This window comes from Kogia breviceps, chromosome 3 (genome assembly GCF_026419965.1).
Source record: "Kogia breviceps isolate mKogBre1 chromosome 3, mKogBre1 haplotype 1, whole genome shotgun sequence".
Classification (NCBI taxonomy): Eukaryota; Metazoa; Chordata; class Mammalia; order Artiodactyla; family Physeteridae; genus Kogia; species Kogia breviceps.
The window spans coordinates 150,956,195-150,976,036 of record NC_081312.1 but is presented as its reverse complement, the minus strand read 5'-3'; the positions used below and the strand labels follow the sequence as shown (position 1 = coordinate 150,976,036).

The 19,842-nt window shown below is 46.8% G+C and overlaps 1 protein-coding gene across 2 annotated transcripts; it reads right to left on the bottom strand.

Moving 5' to 3' along the window:
• VPS33B (VPS33B late endosome and lysosome associated) lies at positions 1–19,584 on the bottom strand. Of its 2 annotated transcripts, none has more exons than XM_059056623.2 (23): positions 19,112–19,584; positions 15,536–15,616; positions 15,119–15,180; positions 13,663–13,712; positions 13,400–13,467; positions 8,316–8,361; positions 7,151–7,245; positions 6,749–6,853; positions 6,252–6,348; positions 5,950–6,027; positions 5,527–5,600; positions 5,139–5,225; positions 4,885–4,975; positions 4,599–4,673; positions 4,287–4,351; positions 4,111–4,165; positions 3,132–3,178; positions 2,403–2,535; positions 1,711–1,784; positions 1,117–1,218; positions 887–962; positions 668–784; positions 1–373 (listed from the first exon to the last, which is right to left on the bottom strand). In XM_059056623.2, exons 1-23 carry the CDS (start codon positions 19,205–19,207, stop codon positions 294–296), a joined length of 1,854 nt encoding a protein of 617 aa, XP_058912606.1. In that variant the 5' UTR covers positions 19,208–19,584; the 3' UTR covers positions 1–293. The 2 variants fall into 2 exon arrangements, with proteins under 2 accessions (XP_058912606.1, XP_066886027.1); XM_067029926.1 differs by having other exon boundaries at positions 5,121–5,225; positions 19,112–19,576.
• Between the last annotated feature and the right edge of the window lie 258 nt (positions 19,585–19,842).

Below are 19,842 nucleotides of genomic sequence, written 5' to 3'. Positions count from 1 at the left end.
TACATTGAGAGTAGAGGCTTTATTTACAATGATACTCAAACAGGATTTAGCAAAAGATCCTCTTCCTCCTTATCTCATCAGCATGGGCTGTACTTAATAAACAAAAAAGAAATATCCTGGGGGCAGGAAGTGAACTCTCTCCTCAGATATGTTCTCTAAATCCAAATAAGTTCCCTGCTCCCCAGCTCTTAGGAGCATAGTTGGTAGACATTTTATTAGTAGCTGGGATTCAAAATCCTGCATCCCATCGAGGAACATGTCCAGGGAAGACATCAACACTGGCTGGGAAAAGTTCAGGCTTTCACCTCACTCATGGCCTCCATAAGGCGAGCGCTGTTGGTGACTGCTGTCGTCAGAAAAATGAACCTGTACCCTAAGGAGTCAAAAGCACCACCATACGTGACTGAGAGCAGATTTAAGCCCCTAACACCAGCCATGTCAAGCCCCTCCAGTTCCACAGCCCTGGCTGGGTCAGAGCACCAGTTTATAGTCATAGATGCGTCAGTGCCACGCTCCTGGGCACAGCAACTTGCCATGCTTGGTGGAACTGGGCTTCCTGCTATTCAGCCCACAGCAAGATGGCAGCAAGTGGTACCCAGAGGGGAGTAAAGAAGCCTTCCTGAGGGCTGCCCTTTGTCCCCCAGATCCCACGGAAGCCTGATCTCACCTTTCTCTCTGCCCAGGAACCGGAGGGCTGAGATCTCAGAGAATGTGCAACCACCCAAGAACACCACCAAGATGAGGCGCAGGGACTCACTGGAAGCCTTGTCTTCCTTGGTCATGTCTGCAAAGACCAGACCAGACTCAGCTCTTCACCGGCACTACTGGATGATGCATCCGGCCCTCCTCTCGTTTCACCCCGCCCCCACTGGGCAAGGCCACGCACCTGTGAATGCCAGCTCACTGCAGTTGAGAAGTCGCACCACTTCGTCCAAGCCCTGCCAGCTTTGCCGCTCCAGCACCTGGGAAGGCACAAGCGCTAGTTTCAAGTCTAGCAGCAGCCAGACTGTCACATTGCTTGCTAGTCACTCAGGTAGTTAAAAGTTGGGCCAGGCCAGGGACTAAGAGAAAGCAGAGAGCATGAAATATGAACAGGAGCGAGCCACTCGTTCTTACCTGCTCGATGATTCGGCAGCTGAGGGGCACATAAGCACCACTGAACACATATGCCATGTCACGTGGCACTTTCAGATCATACTCGCCATCCACACGTGGGATCTAGAGGGCAAAGGGGGCTGTATGAGGCAAGTGACCACTCAGCCCTCCAGTCCTTTACAGGGTCAGAGAAAAGTGGCATACCCCTAGGAACAGCTCTTACTTCTACTAAAGTGAGAGCCAGCAGTAGCCTTGGAGAAAAAAAAAAAAAAGAATCCATAACCAAAGATGAAAGCTGTTCTATGCCTGCTGATTCTCTTGAATGAGTTTCCATGCTCGCTGGAAAGAGGGACCCCTTCTGACCCTTTAGTGACATGGGACATGTCTGTCACTGAAGAAGCACTTAGTGTATTCTCTGACATTGGTAGGTATGAGTTATGTGTTTATTAAACGAATGAACCTTTGTGTCTTGTCTCATTATTAAGCTCATGCTATAATGCTACCACACAAAAGGATCTTTATAAAAACAAAATGACAGAGAGGTTTTTGTGGGTTCAAAGTACTTCACGAAGGACTGAACCCACTGCCTCCCTTGTCCACCTCTGTTCTACATACCAAATTCAGCTTCTTGCTGATGGCGCGGAAATTGCTCCTCTTGGCCAGAGAACTGAAGGCATCAGTAATCTTTCCTGGGAAAGAAATCTGTGCAGGTTTCATCTAAGGTTTATGGATTAATGATGCTGCCGCAGGTGATACCACTCAGGAAATGACAGGACCCCCTCTTCTCAAATAGCAGGACCCATCACATCTGAAGATCCCCCTCCAAGCCGTTCACCTACAGTTCCCTGGAACTGATTAAGACAATCACCACCCTTCTCCCACCACAGTCTTCCTCCTCCTACAGGGTACCAGCCCTCTACTAATGCGATCTACAGGGTGATCCTAGTTTACTGGTTAAGTGTACGGCCTTTGGAGTTAAATCTGACTTACTAAGGGGCCCTGAAGAAGTCACTTAACCTCCCTAAGCCTCGGTTTCCTTATGTGTAAAACAGAGATAATAAAACTTACCATATAGAAACTTTGCAAGGATTAAATGAGAAAGTATATCTAAAAGGCTTAGCACGTCAGTGTTCAATAACTGGAAGCTGCTCTTACAAGCAGAAGTAGTGGCAGTAAGGACAGTAACAGTAATGGATCACTTTCTCCTTCCCCAGCTCATTCTCTCCCCACCAGGGTGCTCTGCCTATTGAGAGAACAGGCAACAACAGCCTGGAGGCTGAAAGGGGTTACTTGCACTCCCTGCTCACCTGCAGCCTTGTCCGTCACCAGCTTGCTCACTTTACTCTCCACAGCTGTGAGGGTGTCCCCCGGGGCCTGCTCTGTTAGGAGCCCAGCTCGCCGCAGATTGGAGAAGGTTAGCAGGTGCTCGGGGCCATAGCTCTGAAGAAAATGCAATTCAGCTCTCTACTGAGCATCCACCAAGGGCCTAGCACTGTTAGGTGATATGGAGGCGGGGGAGAGGAGGATTATGTGCTCTGTGTCCTGAACAGTGCACACTTGTTTGTGGGGAAGATTTTCATATCAGAAATCACCAAATGCCAAACAAAGAAAAAAAGCAGCACAGAACAATTAAAGAGCACAGAAAGCTATCGATGTAAGGAGGTGGGGAAGGCTTCACAGAGGAGGTAGGACTTGAGAAGGACCTGGAAGGAAAGGTGTATCGACGCCTCGCAAGGTGCTAAATAAAGGGAGAGAGAATCCAGGAGTAAGAACTCACCACTGGGTCCAACAGCTGAATTGTTCAAATTCCCCCCGCATTGGCCACATAAGAGGGGAGGAGAGTGAAACAAGAGCAGTGGGAAGGGTCTCTGCGTGCTGAAAGGTGACCATCCCCACAACCTCTGCGAGGGAGGCCGCATGGGAACAGGAGGGTGATGAGGACAGGAAAGGGACCATTTCTTCTTTTGCCTCTTTTGAAAATGTCCAATGACCTCCCTCCACCAAGTTTCCTCAAGAACACAGTCTCCTGGCCTTACCTGCAGATACTGGGTTTTCAGGGATCGGTAATCCTTGGGGATCAAACCTGAGGGTAAGTAAGATAAAGGTTCATGAGCCAGTTGAGGTGTCCTAAAGTGTACAAACCAACAAACCAACAAACCAACCCTCATCCCCCCACCAAACAAAAAACCTTAGTCAGAAGGAAGGAGTCAGTACATAACGTTAACCTTGCATCCTATGCAGTTGATTCTAAACTGACTCCTAAATTTAAGCTTGCTTTTTTAAAATATAGCGTTCCAAGGAAGTTCTGAGAGTTCCAAGGAAGAGCCCCAAGGAAGGGACACTGAAATGAAAGCTAATCTAATCCGTAGTGGGGGGGTGGGATGCGGCAGGAGGGAGGACAAGGGCCTTCCCGTGCATTTCTCCCTGGCTATGTGCCAGTTTTCTGGGGAACTGCTCAACAGCTAGTGGGGAATAGGTAAAGTGTTCAAATGAGTTCCCAAAGTGCAGTCTTAGATGTTTTTCTCCACAGGGGTAAGAAGAAATGGACTTCCAACTACAATAAAGGGGATTTAGAATAAGTAAATAACGTCATTGGGTAGAAAGCAACCTTAAAGAATATTTGCCAACTGGAAAACTTCAACACTCAAAACAAGTTGCCATGAAAGGTTGCAGAATCTGAGCTTTTAAAATGTTTATGAAATTGGTTTTTCCTGGACTGTATCTTGATTATGAAATCTTGTTGCAAGTAGGAGGCCAGATGGAATGATGAGAGAAATGCCGTTCAGCTCTACCCCTTTGCAGTCCTACGATGGGACAGGCCTTGTGCCAGGGGCGTTGGGGAGGGTGGATGTGGTCCTGTTTAGGGATGGAACAATAAATTACCTTATGACCTGGGGATGTTTCACCCAAAACAAAAACTGCTTTATTTTACAGGGGAAAGAATCCACGAGATTACAGGGAACTATCCCTAAGGTACAGCTTTTCAATCTGGCATCTTTGGTTCCTGGGGCTCACCATTCTCAGTGATGGACAAAAGGCACATGAGGCGAAGGCTTTCTATGGGTGACACCTGCACAGGAAGAAAGAGTCAAGGAGAATTCAAGTTTTATAACACACGTTCTCTCCTCTTGCTTCCACTTGAGCCCCACCTCTAAACACTGTTCCCAATATCTCCCCCCTTCCCGCCTCACCTGCCGGTCTATGTGCTCTTCAATGTAGTTGGTGCTCTCACGGATGCTGAAGCCCTCCAGCAGCGCTGCAAATAATCAGAGGAGAGCCTGTTACTGGGGGAGCAGCTCAGCTGTTGCCATCTATGCTAATGGGCGTCTGTCTCCCCATCTCTTTCTTCATCCTTGGGGTGGGTTAAGGGGCCCCCAGGGCTTCTAGCAGGAACCAACATTCCACACAGCCAGCGTCAGCTGGAAAGAGCGAGAGAGCAGCTTTTCAGGGTGGGCTTGGGCTGGGAGCCAGGGAAGCAGAAGCAGGAGAAGTAGCCAAGTCACCATGCTCAGTCTTGATGAGCTCCTGGAAGTCCTGCTTGGTTTTCTTCTTCATGATGGATTCACAGGCCCCGATATCTGCAGACAGGACAAAAGGGGAGCTGACATATTCCTGGTTCTGGAAGAATGTCTCTTTATTGTCCAGAAGAATAAGGACCTCTTAAGGCAAAGTGCAGGAGTACTTCTTCCCACTTTAGACCTAAGAGCACTATTTTCCAAACGAACAGGGATCTCCTCCCAGATCTCCTCTGTAGGGTTCCCCTTGCCCTACCCTCAAGCTGAAACCTACGGAGACTCAGCAGGCGGTGCTCCTGCTTCAGTCCCTTGAGCTCCTGGGACACGAAGTTCTTCATCTGCTTGATGTCCATGCCTCTCCGGCGCTGTGGGGACATTCCCATGAGGTCAGCCCCTCTGCCCTCAGATGTGAGCAAACACTACCCTCCCTCAGTTCCCATCCACTGTAGCATCAGAAAGGGAGCCAAAGGGCAGCAGCCTGGGGAGCCACTGAGGAAACAGACGGAGGACCTGGGCTGGGAGCCTCACGTCATACTGGGCCTGCAGGTTCCGGGCCTTTTGGCTCAAGAAGCCAAAGACATTGGAGAAGTGCTCATTACGAATCTCATTAAACACCTGCAAGGGGAATAAGACAGGAACAAATTACTATACAGACGCATACCTCGTTCTTTCCTGCCTCATCACGGTAACAACAGCACAGGGAGAGTGCTCAGCTATTCTAGCAGAAGTACAAAGAAAGCTAAGCTGGTATCAGTAAGGACATGTCAAATCCCTGCTATGTGCTCTGGGTTGTGCTCTTAACTGGCAGGGTGTCCCTCTCTCCTGGGGACTCGGCCTCTCCTCCCAGTGCCGCGACCCATAGCCTCATGGTGGCAGTGGCCCTGGGGAAATCCTCTGCTGGCACCCATGTGCTCACCTTGTCCTCGGCGTTGAGCAGCACCTTCAGACTCTTGTCAGAGGATGTGACTTCTGGGCCAAAGTCGACACTCCCTTTGAGGGCAGAGGAAACAGCTATGAGGATCTCTGATGAGTCCTTCCTTCCCCTCCCTTTCCTGAACTGCCATTAAAGGTCCCCCAGGAACTTCCCTGGTGGTCCAGTGGTTAGGACTCTGAGCTTCCAATGCCAGGGGCCCAGGTTCCATCCCTGGTCAGAGAACTAAGATCCCACAAGCCAGGGAGCATGGCCAAAAAAAAAAGAAAAAAAGATTTAAACGTCCCCCCAAACTATCTGGAAAGCAGCAGTTCACTCCAAGCCTGGGTCTCTCCCACAAGTCCTGACCCTCACCGTGGGAAGCCCCAGGAGCTGAGGACCCCTCCATCTCGCCAAGATGCCACTTACCACACTTGACGCGGAAGGTGTCATCCACCAGGCCCTCATAAACCACCTGGGAGCAAAGTGCCGTCACAAAGTCCACATCTGAAACCGAGATCCCCGACCGTGAGGGTCCTCCCCAATGCAGCCTCCCACCCAGTTTGCTCAGTATCTGCTCAAGTGCCTTCCATGGGGCCCAAGTGCTCATGCCCCCAGTCAACGCTGGCATTCACAGCCCCAACTTGAGGATCCCAGCTGTGCCACCATGTTTCCCATATTCCCGTATCTTCTAGGGTCGACAGATGAGAGGAGTACTGCGCATACTTCACCTCTGTCCAGGAGAAAGACATGTCCAATTTCTGGCCTTCGGCCCTTGGTTTCACCATCCTCCTCCTCTCCCAGTTTCCTCCACAATTCATGTGACATCTGCCAGGGCCCAAGACATTCGCAATCTTATGTCCAGGTCCCTTGTGCAGCCCCACAACTACAGAACCCAACCCCTTTCCATGTGATCCTTCTCCTTGACCCCAAGAGAGGAGCTAATTATTAACAATATTACCTCTTCTACTCCCACCTGTTCCTACCACTCCCCATCCTGCCCCACACCAGTGAAGGAGTCTCTCCGCCCCCAAAGATTTAGGGATGCTACCCAGAGGTCCCGGGCTCTTGCCATTCTGTTAGCCACACAAATTCTCCCCTCTGGGGACCTACTCTGGGGCAATGAAAGCAAGGTAAAGAATATATCTCACATCCCAGATGCCCATGAACAATCCTTGGTGGTTAGAAAACAAGTGAATAGGGGCTATCAGGACACAGAACTGCTCACCTTAGCACATCTGCCAATTCCATAGCAGTTAGGGAAGGGTCCATAGAGTGTGCTGAGGAGGTGCAAGGCCTGTGCCACAGTGTTGATCCAACACTGATCTCCTTCCTGCAGGGACCACATGGACCACAAAGATATGGATCAACCCGACAGATCCATCTGGAAAGTGGATAGGCCTAGAAGCCCTGAGCAGAAAGCCAGGGTCTGGGCAACGCTTGCAAAAGTCCATTTTCATTGGCCCCAAAGGAAGCCCCGTGAACATCAAGCAGTAGTATTCCGTCTCCAAATTACTATCACTCATGATAAATTATGAGTTGGATGAAGGTTGAATCCATATTTCTAGCCCACAGGACCCCATGTCTGTCCCAACTCCTTGATGCCAAGACCCAAGGGCCCTGCATTTACCAGAAAGTAGTCCCTGAAAAATTCTGGTAGTTCCATGCTCAACAGATCCACATCAAGAGGCAACAAAGAGAAGGCCCATTCGTCACAGCTCACATCTGTGGGTACAGAGAGCATCAGCCTCCCTGCCAAAGGCACGTGGCTCCACATTAAGAGAGAAGCTCCACTACAGCCATGCAAAAACTCCTGAGTGCCTGCCACACGCCAGGTACTGCACTGAGCATGGAATGCTCAGAGATGAATAAGATACAGTCTCTGCCCGGAAGGGGCTCACAGGCTGATAAGGAAAGGAGACATGTACGTAACAGCCTGTAATATAGTGGGATCAGTGGTGTGTTTTCATTAGAGTGCCGACCAAAAGTGCTGATGAAACACTCCTTCATTTATGCATTATTGGACAAATACTGACAGAAAGCCACATATGTACGGTGCTAGGCTAAATACTGGGAACATGGTGGTAAACAGAATGGACATGCTCCTGACTTCTGGAGCTGACAATGTAGTGAGAGAGTACACACCAGACAAATTTAACTACAGTTATATGCTCCAAAGAAGTTAAACAGCAACCTGTGAGTGCAAATATTTCAGGGATCTAACCTCAACTACAGGTACAGGAAAGACTTCCCTAAAGAAGAGACATTTGGCTCAGAATTTGAGTATGATTTGGGTAGGCAAAAAGCTGTAGGGTGAGGAATATTCTAGGCAACAAGAACAGGTGTGTGAAGTCCCCATGGCTGGAGGGTAGTGAGCCAGGAGAGAGGAGCGGCACGTGATGAGGCTAAAGGGCCAGGAAGGGGCCCGACTGTAGAGGTGCAGGCCATGCTGAGGATTCTGGGTTTTATTCTCAGCCACTGCAGGATTTCCAGTAGGGAGGACAGCGACCAGGTTTGTGTTGCATGGAGGATTAAGTGAGGAATACACACAGGAGGGAAGGCATGATTTTTGCTTGTGGGAGTCTTGGGAGGTAAGAAGAGAGCATCAGTGATTTCCAACTATAGCCCCACTAGTATCCTAATTTGGGGTCTTCCTTCCCATCCTTAGGACGCTCTCCACCTGCCAGGCCAACAGGAATGAGGCAGGGAAAAGCAGGATACGGGGACGGGGAACAACCATCACGGCCTTCTTCCACACGTCCTCCCCCTTTCCACTCATATCCATCTCCTCTCACCTCCATAGATGCCCTCTTCCTCAAGCACCATCTCGCACGCGTAAAACTGAAAGAGAAAGGGAAGCTGATTAGTAACCCCCTTCTCCATTCTTTCCATTTCTCTGGGGTTCCTCTGTGGTCACTGATGAGGACCACACTTATTGAACCCAGTGAAAAAGACAAGAGAACCCAGACTCTTAGATCTAGAAAGGACCACTGGAATCACTGGCCCAACACTTTGTTTCCTTTTCAGCCATTTCATTCATTTATTAAGTCAATTGCTTTTTCTCCCTGATTGACTGGAAAAGCTTTACAAAGGAGAAGGTATTCAGCTGTCATGAAAGGGTGAGTCCTGCAGGCAGAGACAGGAAGCAGGGTATGACAGTGCTATAGAAACAGAGGAGGAGCAGGTGGAGGTAAAAAGCAATGGTGTGGAGAGAGGAGGGGTGGAGTGCTGGTTAGGACATGTCCATGGGACCTCTGCAGACACCGAGGGAGGTCTGGACAGACAGCCTTGGGGGTTAAAGGCACATACACTGCATTTAAAGTAGATAGTTTGTCCAAAAGAACACACAGAGAGAAGAGAGCTTAGGACAGGACTCTAGAGAACCAAAATTAAAAGGGTGCATAGTCCAAGACCGGGCAGAGAAGACCAAGAAAGAATACACAGAGAGGTGAGACTAGGAGAAAACAACAGCCCTAAATAGCAACTCTAAAGGCAGAGTTTCAAGGAAGAATGGGCAACAGTCTCAAATGCCAGAGAAGTAGGAAGAGCATGACATAGACATCACTGGATTCGACAACAGAGATCTTAGGCGACTAGATTAAAAGATGAAGGTGGACGTGGGGAAGCAGAAGCAGTGGCAGCAGATAATTCTTCAGTCTGGCCACGAATTAAGGGAGAGTTGCTGTCAGGGACAAGAGATGAGGAGAGAAGGGAGAGATATGGTTGAAGATATAAAAGAGTCTACTTGATGAAGCAAGAGAGTGGAGAAAGCAGGCAGGGATGGGGCCAAGAACACAGGTGAGCCTCTGCTCTTAGATGGGGAAAGGCCAGTGTCTCGTCCTACTTTTTTATTTTTTGTAAATTATTTTTTATTTTTTATTTTATGTTTTTTTGGCCATGCTGCATGGCTTGTGGGGATCTTAGTTCCCCAACCAGGGATTGAACCCACACCCTTGGCAGTGAAAGCTCAGAGTGCTAACCACTGAACCACCAGGGAATTCCCTCATGCTCCTTTTGAGACAAGTGGGAAAAGAGTGAAATATTTGGAGGTAATGAGGAAGAAAGTTGAGGGCACTTCTGATAATGATGATGACAATATTAATAGCGGATGTGTATTATTTGTTTCACATGTACTAGGCATTGTTGTCAGTGTTTTAAAAGCATTACCTCTCTTGATCCTCATAATAACTCTATGAGGTGTGGAAGATTAATGCTAGGTTCGCCTTATTTTACAGTTATACAGAAGAGTCCTATTCATCCCTCATTCATTTATGTCAGTAAAACTGAAATCCTATAGGCTTTCTTTTTGACCACACCACGTGGCATGCAGCATGTGGGATCTTAGTTCCCCGACCAGGGATTAAACCTGCGTCCCCTGCAGGGGAATCAAGGAGTCTTAACCACTGGACCACCAGGGAAGTCCCTATGGACCTACTTTTTTTTTTTTTTCTTTTTCCTATGGACCTACTTTTAATGCTAACTAATTGAATTCCATAGCCCAGTTTGAAAACTGCCAATCTTCATAATTAACAAAGGGAGTCTCAGGAAGAGAGACAGATTTCCTCTTCCCTACAGCTACTAAGGAAGACATCGTCTTATGATGGAAAATTAGGTCAAAGAATTTGATCAGATAGGGTGTTAGAAAGAAAAAATTCATAAAAATATAATTTTCTTTTTCTGTGTGATATGGAGGTTTGTAACATTATTTGAAACTGTTACCAACTTGTTCTATTCCCTGTTTAAGCAAGTCTGTCCTTGGAAGTATAATTTGAAAAAAGGGTCTTTTGACTCCAAAAACTAGAAATTACTGCTATAGCTCCTTTAATAACATTCAAAAGTATCCTGTAATTTTGATTGGTTATTTTACTCAATAATTTTATTGCCCTAGTAATAACGTTATCCTTGATATATTTGTATTCCTAAACAGGATAAATAGCTGTAAGACTGTGCCATTGGGACTTCCCTGGAGGTCCAGTGGTTGAGACTCTGTGCTCCCAATACAGAGGGCCTGGGTTCGAGCCCTGGTCGGGGAACTGGATCCTACATGTATGACCCAACTAAGACCCCACAGGTTGCAACTAAAGATCCTGCATGCTGCAACTAAGACCTGGAGCAGCCAAATAAATAAATAAACATTTTTTTAAAAAAGGGACTTCCCTGGTGGCACAGTGGTTAAGAACCCGCCTGCCAATGCAAGGGACACGGGTTCAATCCCTGGTCCAAGAAGATCCCACATGCCGTGGAGCAACTAAGCCTGTGTGCCACAACTACTGAGCCTGAGCTCTAGAGCCCGAGAGCCACAACTACTGAACCTGCGTGCCACAACTACTGAAGCCCGCACGCCTAGAGCCTGTGCTCCACAACAAGAGAAGCCACCACAATGAGAAGCCTGAGCGCTGAAATGAAGAGTAGCCCCCGCTCGCCATAACTAGAGAAAGCCAGCATGGAGCAACGAAGACCCAACGCAGCCAAAAACAATAAAATAAAATTGAAAAGTAAATAAATAAAAAATAAAAGCATTACCTCTCTTGATCCTCATAATTCTATGAGGTGTGGAAGATTAATGCTATGTGCTCCTTATTTTATGGTTACACAGAAGAGTCCTATTCAGCCCTCATTAATTTATGTCAGTAAAACTGAAATCTACAAGGTTATTTTTTTTTTTTTTTTTTTTTTTTTTTTTGTGGTACGCGGGCCTCTCACCGCTGTGGCCTCCCCACTGCGGAGCACAGGCTCCAGATGCGCAGGCCCAGCAGCCATGGCCCACGGGTCCAGCCGTCCCGCGGCATGCGGGATCCTCCCGAACCGGGGCACGAACCCGCGTCCCCTGCATCGGCAGGCGGACTCTCAACCACTGCGCCACCAGGGAAGCCATAATTTTTTTAAATTAATTAATTTTATTAATTTATTTTTGGCTGTGTTGGGTCTTCGTTGCTGTGCATGGGCTTTCTCTAGTTGTGGAGAGAGGTGGCTACTCTTCATTGCGGTGCACGGGCTTCTCATATCAGTGGCTTCTCTTGTTGTGCAGCATGGGCTCTAGGTGCCCGGGCTTCAGTAGCTGTATCACGCGGGCTTCAGTAGTTATGCCTCATGGGCTCTAGACCGCAGGCTCAGCGGCCATGGCTCATGGGCCCAGCCGCTCCGCGGCATGCCCCGGTCCGGGAGGATCCGGACCGGGCATGAACCCACATCCCCCACATTGGCAGGCGGACTCTCAACCACTGCGCCACCAAGGAAGCCCTACAGGGCTACTTTTAATGCTAACTAAAGGAACTCCATAGCCCAGTTTGAAAACTGCCAATCTTCATAATTAACAAAGGGAGTCTCAGGAAGAAAGAGAAAATTCCTCTCCCCTACAGCAATTAAGGAAGACACTGTCCTGTAATGGAAAATTAGGACAAAGAATTTGATTGGATAGGGTGTTAGAAAGAAAAAAATTCATAAAAATATCAATTTTCTTTTTTCTGTGTGATATGGAGGTTTGTAGCATTATTTGAAACTGTTACCAATTTTTTCTATTCCCTGTTTAAACAAATCTGTCCTTGGAAGTATAATTTGAAAAAAAGGGTTTTGTAAGACTCCAAAAACTAGAGATTACTGCTATAGCTCCTTTAATAACATTCAAAAGTAACCTGTAATTCTGATCGGTTATTTTACTCAATAATTTTCTTGCCCTGGTAATAATGCTACACTTGATATATTTGTATTCCTAAACAGGATTAATAGCTGTAAGACTGTGCTATCAATCTTCAAATGATCTTCAAAGGAAGATCATTGGTTCTTTCCTCTTATTCCTTTTAAATGATGAGAAAACAATATAAGCCTATGATTCCTCTAGACTTCTTAAATAGAAACTGAAAGTCATCTCATTTCAAAGAGATAAGTACTATTATCAACTCCATTTTATAGATGAGAAAACTGAGACACAGAGCAGTTAAGTAACTTATCCAAGATCACACAGGTAATAGGTGCTAAAGCATGGATTCACAGCCAGACAGTTTGGCTTCAGTGTCTTTAGTCTTACCTACTGCTTCTATTTTCTTTAGAATTTTCTTGGGGAAATTGCAAAGGAATAAATCCCTGTCCTTTCAACTTTCATTTCTACCTGCTCTAAGTGTGGCATGCATTGCTTGGTGTAAATGTATAGTCCTATGACGGGCAATGTATAGACCTGGTATATCATTCCTCCCAATCAATCAGGTTAAGGATGTACCTACAATGCACCCCGTTGATGTGGCGATGACAGGGGAGCTTGATGGAATCAAGAAACGGAGATACTATACACCTAACACTTACTGCAATTATTGAGGTAAAGATGGAAGAAACCTAGCCTGGCTATGCTAATTCACTATGTGACTGTGGGCTTCAGTTCCCTCAGCTGCTCCAAGCTTAGAGACCATTTTACTGCACGCTGTGTAAGAAAAACCTCTTCCAAAGTACACTAGTATGGTTCTGATAACCCAAGGGCAGCCCAGCCACATGCCTTCGATGAGCATGGGGCAGGGGGTGAAGATTTATTGTGTTTGTTATTAAAGGGATATAGGGAGAAAGTCATTGAAAAGCCATAACATTGTGCACCATTACTATATAGGAATTGGTGTTAGAAGGGATACATAGCAGGTTCTACTTCAAAAATGTAAATCTTTTCACTTAAAGAAATCTGTGTAGAGGATACCTCTCACAACTGTACAATCTATATTCGGGGCAATTTGATGACAGACTCTCTGCTACCTTAATAAAAAGACAGTGACAGGTATTTTGCTCAGTCACCTATAATTTGCTTTGAGGGAGATATAGCTATATAGTGTTGGCCCCTTACCCCTTCCTAGTCCCCAATCCTGTTCTACCCTATGTCATTTCCACCAGGGTCCAAACTCACCTTCTGAGGACTGAAGATCACTTTGTATTTCCGAGTTCGGCCAGCCATTTTGTCAGCATTGACGAGATCTACAGACAGAAAGGATGCAACCCGAAAGCCATGGACCTTTGTTAGACTAGAAGCAAGGAAGCAGAGAGCCTCTACAAGGAGTATGGCCTACCCAAACAATTCTTTTCTTATTAAAGGGTTCTTATGGTCAAGGTCCTTAGACCTTCTCACCCTTTCCCAGGTCTTAGTTATAATGAACACCATGGCACACTCACTGGCAATGTACCGCATATTCTTGATGCGAGGTCTGACCAAGAAGCACAATCTATGGGAGAGAAGGGGAAAAAAACCTCAGTGAAGAAAAATCATGAAGTTGGTGATAGCAGCTTAGAAGAAACTTAAACAATGTCAACTCTTTCACCATTTGCTACAGTTCTCACCCCAGCCAAAGCCCTGCCAGTTCTTTTGGCTCACCACATACCAAACACCCAAGACCCAGGACTTCCCTGGTGGCACAGTGGATAAGACTCTGTGCTCCCAAAGCAGGGGGCCCAGGTTCAATCCCTGGTCAGGGAACTAGATCCCACATGCATGCTGCAACTAAGAGTTAGCATGCCACAACTAAGGAGCTGGCGAGCCAAAACTAAGGAGCCCTGGAGCCGCAGCTAAGGAGCCCTCCTGCTGCAACTAAGGAGCCTGCCTCCTGCAACTAAGACCTGGTGCAACCAAACAAATAAATAAATATTTTTTTAAAATGAGTATATAATTAAGAGTTTAAACACACACACACAGACACACACAACTCCCCTCGATAAAACAGGTATATCGTGGTGGGCTGGGGGCACTTATTGGCCTTATGGTGGACCCAGGAGTTCCTGCTCTCAAATAAGATGCACATATGTATGGAGTATATTAACAATCAAGTGTTAAAAAACAATATAAGAAAGTATATAAAATAGTGTTCTTCAAACTGGGGTTCATGGATGTATTCTCCATGTATCTAGGAGAATTTTTTCCTCTAAGGGAGGGTATACATTACTTAAGTTGAGAAGTATTAAAAATAAAAACAAACACCAGACAACAGGCAGGATGTGACTGTGTACCAGGTGAACAGGACAAACACTGAACCCCATGCAAATCCAGAGGAGGAGAAAATCACCCTGGAATGGCAACCAAGAGCTGCGTGGAGGAGGTGGGGCTGGATTCTGAAGGCTGGATATTTGTCACAAGAACAGTGAGTAGAGGAGAGAATTTCAGGCAGAGTGGGTGGAGTGGCCAAAAACACGGAGGTACGTGTGCAGAGCTTGGAAGCACACAAAAGTGCGAGCTAAACAGTGGGGTTGTGAAAGAGACCAGGCTGGAAAGGGGGTGAGAGGCCTCCCTGGAGGCAGCCATGGAATCTACGACAAACAATGAGGACCTCACTCGGTAAGGGAAGCCTTGAAGGTTCTTCAGGAGAGCCCAATGAAAATATTTTTGAAAGAGTAATCAATCTGGTTAGAGATGGTAGATTGGGTTAAAGAGAGAAGAGGACAAGGGAGGGAGAAACCGCAGAAAAGGAGACCAATTAAGAGGCTAAAGCATAACCTAAGGATGAAATTGTAAAAGAGGAGGGAAGTGAACCATGTCACAAACATCATGGTGCCAGATCTCGGCCAAGGACCGATCAAAGGCAAATGTGTAGGGACCTCCTCCAGCTTGGAGCCGAGACAGAGTCTCCCAGACACTCACTGTTCACTGGAGCTGAAGGCTGGCTTGTTCTCCACTTTGTACAGCTTGTCTACTTCATGTTGCTACAGAGAGAATCCAACAAAACAATGGACATAAGTGTGCTTGGAAACCCAAAGCCTGATAAATGACAGGGGTCTTCTGGAAGGGATCCCTCCTATTTACACTAATTCTAGCAGTCAGAGTACCTCCTTGACAGCCATCCCACTGAACCTTCCTCAAACTGTCAATAGAAAAACCAAAAATAAAACAATTCAAAAACAAAGGAAGAGTATCAATCCCCCCTTCTCACCGCAACTCTGCCATCCTCTCTTTACCCTATAAGCGTAGTTACTCTTCAGTAGTATGTACTGTTCATCAAAAGAAAAACTGCTTAATAGGAAAGAAGGGCCTGATCCACGTGGGGAAAGGAGCAGGTACCTTTAGGATGGAGACATTGGCGATTCGATCCAACGGGCTCATGAGATCTGCCTCAATGAACAAGTCCTTTTTTCCTGGAAGCTGAAGGAGACAAAGTATCTTGGGTTACTCTCAGGTCACACAACCTCCCTCAGCTGACAACTCATCCAGACATCCATTTAATAGAAGCACAGTTTCTGAGTTGGAAGGGCACTAGACCTCATCTACCCCAGCACCTTATTTATTGCCTATATCCACAGCTGACATTTCTCTACATATTCACCTATTTTGTCTTCTCATTTTCTGTACCAGTGGAAAGATATTTCACCTTCTTTCTAAGGTTAAGTCCTTGTCACTCAACCCTCCTGCTCGCCTGTGACCTTGTTCTACATCATTGCTCCTCTACTCCACTGCCTCTTCCACTCTGTCTCCTGATAACCCAAACGATTCCTGCTGAACTAAGCCAAACAAAACAAAACCGCACCGTGTATCCTCCAGCCCCTCAACTAACTGCCAAATATCTTTTTAAATGGCATTTTTCTTCTAAGTACAAAAATAACCTATGTTCAAGGCGGAAAACTTAACCCAGGACAGCCCTCACCCACACACCCACTCTCCCACGCCAAATCCCTGTCATCTGGTTCCCACTTCATCACTCCTGATGCTGCTCTTTCATCTGTCCAGAGGAAGATGTCATACTGAGCAGAAGAGGGGGGAAGTCATTGAAAGTTTCCTCTCAACTAGGCTTTGACAAATGGGTAGGATGTTGGGAGTGACAGATTGAGATGGCAATCTAGCAAAGGCCAGGGAAAGAGAACAGGCTGAATGGTAAGGGCAGAACAAGCAATTCAGTTTGCCTGATGGGTAAGGTACATGTAAGGCGGTGGTCCTCAACCAGGGCTGATTTTGCCCTGCAGGGGACATTTGGTAAAGTCTGGAGACATTCTGGGTTGTCCACCTTGGGGCAGGGGGTGTTACGGGCATCTAGTGACTAGAGGTTAGGGATGCTGCTAAATATCCTACAATGCACAGGACAGTCCCACCACAAAGAATTAAGCAGCCCAAAATGTCCATAGCACCAAGGTTGAGAAATCTTGATGTAGGGGAATGGCGTGAAACAAGACTGAAATCTTTGACAGGAATTAGAGCAGGAAGGGTCCCAAATGCCAAGTTAGGGAGTTTGGTGTTGATCCGCTATGGAACAAGGAAAAATAGAAAGCTTTTGTACACTGAAGTATCCAATCAGCTGGGAATTTTCATTAGGTAAATCTGGGAACTGTGGGTAAAATGGATTGGAGACATTAGAAACAAGAGGTAAGGACTACACTTATGTGGTTAATGCAACAGTCCAAGCAGCCCAAGGACTTCCCTGGCGGTCCAGTGGTTAAGACTCTGCGCTTTCACTGCAGGGGGTGAGGGTTCGATCCCTGGTCGGGGAAGCGCGGCATGCCGCAGGATGCGGCAAGAAAACAAAAGACAAACAAGCAGCCCAAGCCTGTGGTAATGAATGAGGACCTGATCTAGGCTGGTGGTGATGTGAACAAAAATAGGTTTTTTAAGAGATACATGGAACATGTAATAGAATTTTTAAAAATACTTGAAAGAAATTAACAGTGTTAACAGTGCTTGTATCTGATGGTAGGGTTGTAAGTGATTTTTTTTCTTTACACTTTATCTTCTGCATTTTCTAGAATTTGTTAGTGTTATTTCATAATCACCATTTTAAAAGTCAGGTGTAAGGAAATATCCACAGGACTCAGCAACTGGTTTAGTTAAGTGTGAGGAGGGAAGAAGAGTAAAAGATGATTCTGAGGTTTCTAGCCTGAATAGCAGTGCCCATTAACAAGAATTAAGGGGGCTTCCCTGGTGGCGCAGTGGTTGAGAGTCCGCCTGCCGATGCAGGGGACACGGGTTCGTGCCCCAGTCTGGGAAGATCCTACATGCCGCGGAGCGGCTGGGCCCGTGAGCCATGGCTGCTGGGCCTGCGCGTCCGAACCCCGTGCTCCGCAACGGGAAAGGCCACAACAGTGAGAGGCCCGCGTACCGCAAAAAAAAAATAATAATAATTTAAAAATAATAATAAATAAATAAATAAGAATTAAGTCAGAGGAAGTTAGTTTGAGGAGGACATTACTGCACAGAAATCCACTCTGGCCATGTTAAGTCACCCTTGTGGGCTACTCTTCCTCAGGTCATTCTATTTACAAGTTTCTATCCTTGGTCTCATTTACTCTCTTTCATGGGGATCTCACCTGAACTAGTGGTTCTAACTAGCATCACTATTCAATTCCTCAGACATTTGTTGGGTGTCTTTCATGTGCCAATCATTGAGCTACCACTACAGGACATATTACAGAGAAAGAAAATATGGTCCCACATCCCCTGAGGTTCTCCCAAGTCCCCATCTTCACCCCAGCTGCAATTCTACCCTCTATCTGCTGATGTTTCAAGCAGTATTTCCTACTAGAATCTTAACTTCATCCTATCCAAACCCAAACTACTCAACTTCCCCCACCAAAACTGCTCCTCTTTCTAATTCTGTTTCTCATTTCTATTCAATGTTCATGCAACAAATATTTATTAAGCACATGCTAAGTGCCTGACTCTAAGCTAGGTACTCACTAGGTATACATGTTGAACAAAATAGGTTATGTCCCTGTCCTCAAGGGAATATGAACATTAAACAAATGACTATATATGTAATCCATTAAAATTACAGTAATAGCATTACTTTCTTATTAGCTCAAGTTAAAAACGTCAAACTCAGCTTTGCTTCTCCCTTAACCTTTACGACCAATCAATGTCTTTGAGTCTTTGACTCAAAAAAACCCATCAATTCCTTTCATTTCCACTGCCACTAATTTTGTGTGGGCCTTTATTACTTCAATCTGATCTATGGTCTCCTCACTGGCCTTCTTGTTTTGCCCATTTATCCAACTTCACAATGGCTATTAGAATCATCTTCAAGTATTGTTTCATGTCACATATTGGGGAAAATTTTTCAGTAACTGCCTAATGTCTATTGTGTAACTTCTCATCCCTCTCTTCTCTGTATTACATGCCTGTCCTTCCCTGGTTCCTCAGTTTTGCTCCTACCGGAGCAAAAACATCTGCCTGGAATATCCTCTCCCATCTCCAAGGAAAATATGCTCATCTTCACACTTCAGCCCCTTGAAACTCCTAGATCACTCCAGATAGAAATGATTGTTTCAGGCACCCTAGCTATCACTCGTTCACCGTATGATACCCTGTGTGTGGTAATTTGTGTTTCATACTGCTCCCACTGGAACGTAAGAACCCTAAGAACAAAGTTGTCTTAACCATCTTTCCATCCCCAGTGATGCCTGGCACTAGTGGTGTCTCCCTTGTCTGTATGAAAAAAAAGGGGGGGAAGGAGGGGGGATTTCCATTAACTCTCTGGCCAGATCGTCCCAAGTTTTTCTCCCTGAGTGCTTCATTTTGGACCTGCCACAGAAGCTCCAAGGACAATACCAAGGGCCAAGAGCAAGACCAAGGGAGCTCAGTAAGAAAGAACTATGCATCCAGAGAGTGCTGGCTGTTGATACAGTAAAGGCCCCCAGCGTGGCAGGCACTGACCTGCTCCAGCAGATAGATGAGCTGGTCTCGGGCCAGCCTCTTGAGCATGGAGAAGTCAGGCAGCTCTGGGGCATCCGGCCGATGGGGAAAAGCCATGGCAGCGGTCACCTGGGCCGCAGGGTGGAAGAAGGGGGACGCCCTCCGCTCTGAGAAGGCCGGCAGCACCCAGGGTAAGCGCAGGATGGCTCTCCTTCAGGTAAGGGCAGGGACTTCGAAAGAGCCCCCGAAGCAGCCGTCGCTCCTCAGCCACACTGGAGGAATGAATGGCCACCTCCTGGCCGGACAGCCGCAGCCTCGGGGGACCTCGCCTCAGGCCTGCAGCCACTCTGTCCCACCCCACCCCTCCCGGTCCACTCTGCCGGTCCGCAGGATTCGGGTCTACACCTGCAGAGATACCCGCCTCCTGCCAAAGAGAGGGACGACTTCCTAGACCTCCCGGAAGTCCCGTGCACTCGCCCAGCGCTCAGCGAACGCGGAAAAGGACGGCGTCCTGGAAGGGACATTTGAAAACGAGCGGCAACGCGTCAAGGTTTAGTTTCATTCCTGACCAGAGGCGAGTGTTCCTGTGATAAAGAATTATACCTTAAACTAACTTTGAAGGGTACACCCAATTCTCCTAGCTCACTCAAGCAAGCGTTGCGCACTTGCTCGATTTTCAGAACTTGGTGAAATCGGCGAAACCAACTCGGAATCCGGAGGGCATTGATCACTGAGGATATGGGCTGTCAATC

Coding starts and splice junctions, on each gene's coding strand:
- VPS33B (XM_067029926.1), bottom strand. CDS start 19,207: ATGGCTTTTCCCCATCGGCCGGATGCCCCAGAGCTGCCTGACTTCTCC. Junction 8,362..13,399: donor TGATCTTCAGTCCTCAGAAG/GTGAGTTTGGAC, acceptor TTTCTCTTTCAG/TTTTACGCGTGCGAGATGGT. Junction 4,166..4,286: donor AAGAGCACATAGACCGGCAG/GTGAGGCGGGAA, acceptor CTTCCTGTGCAG/GTGTCACCCATAGAAAGCCT.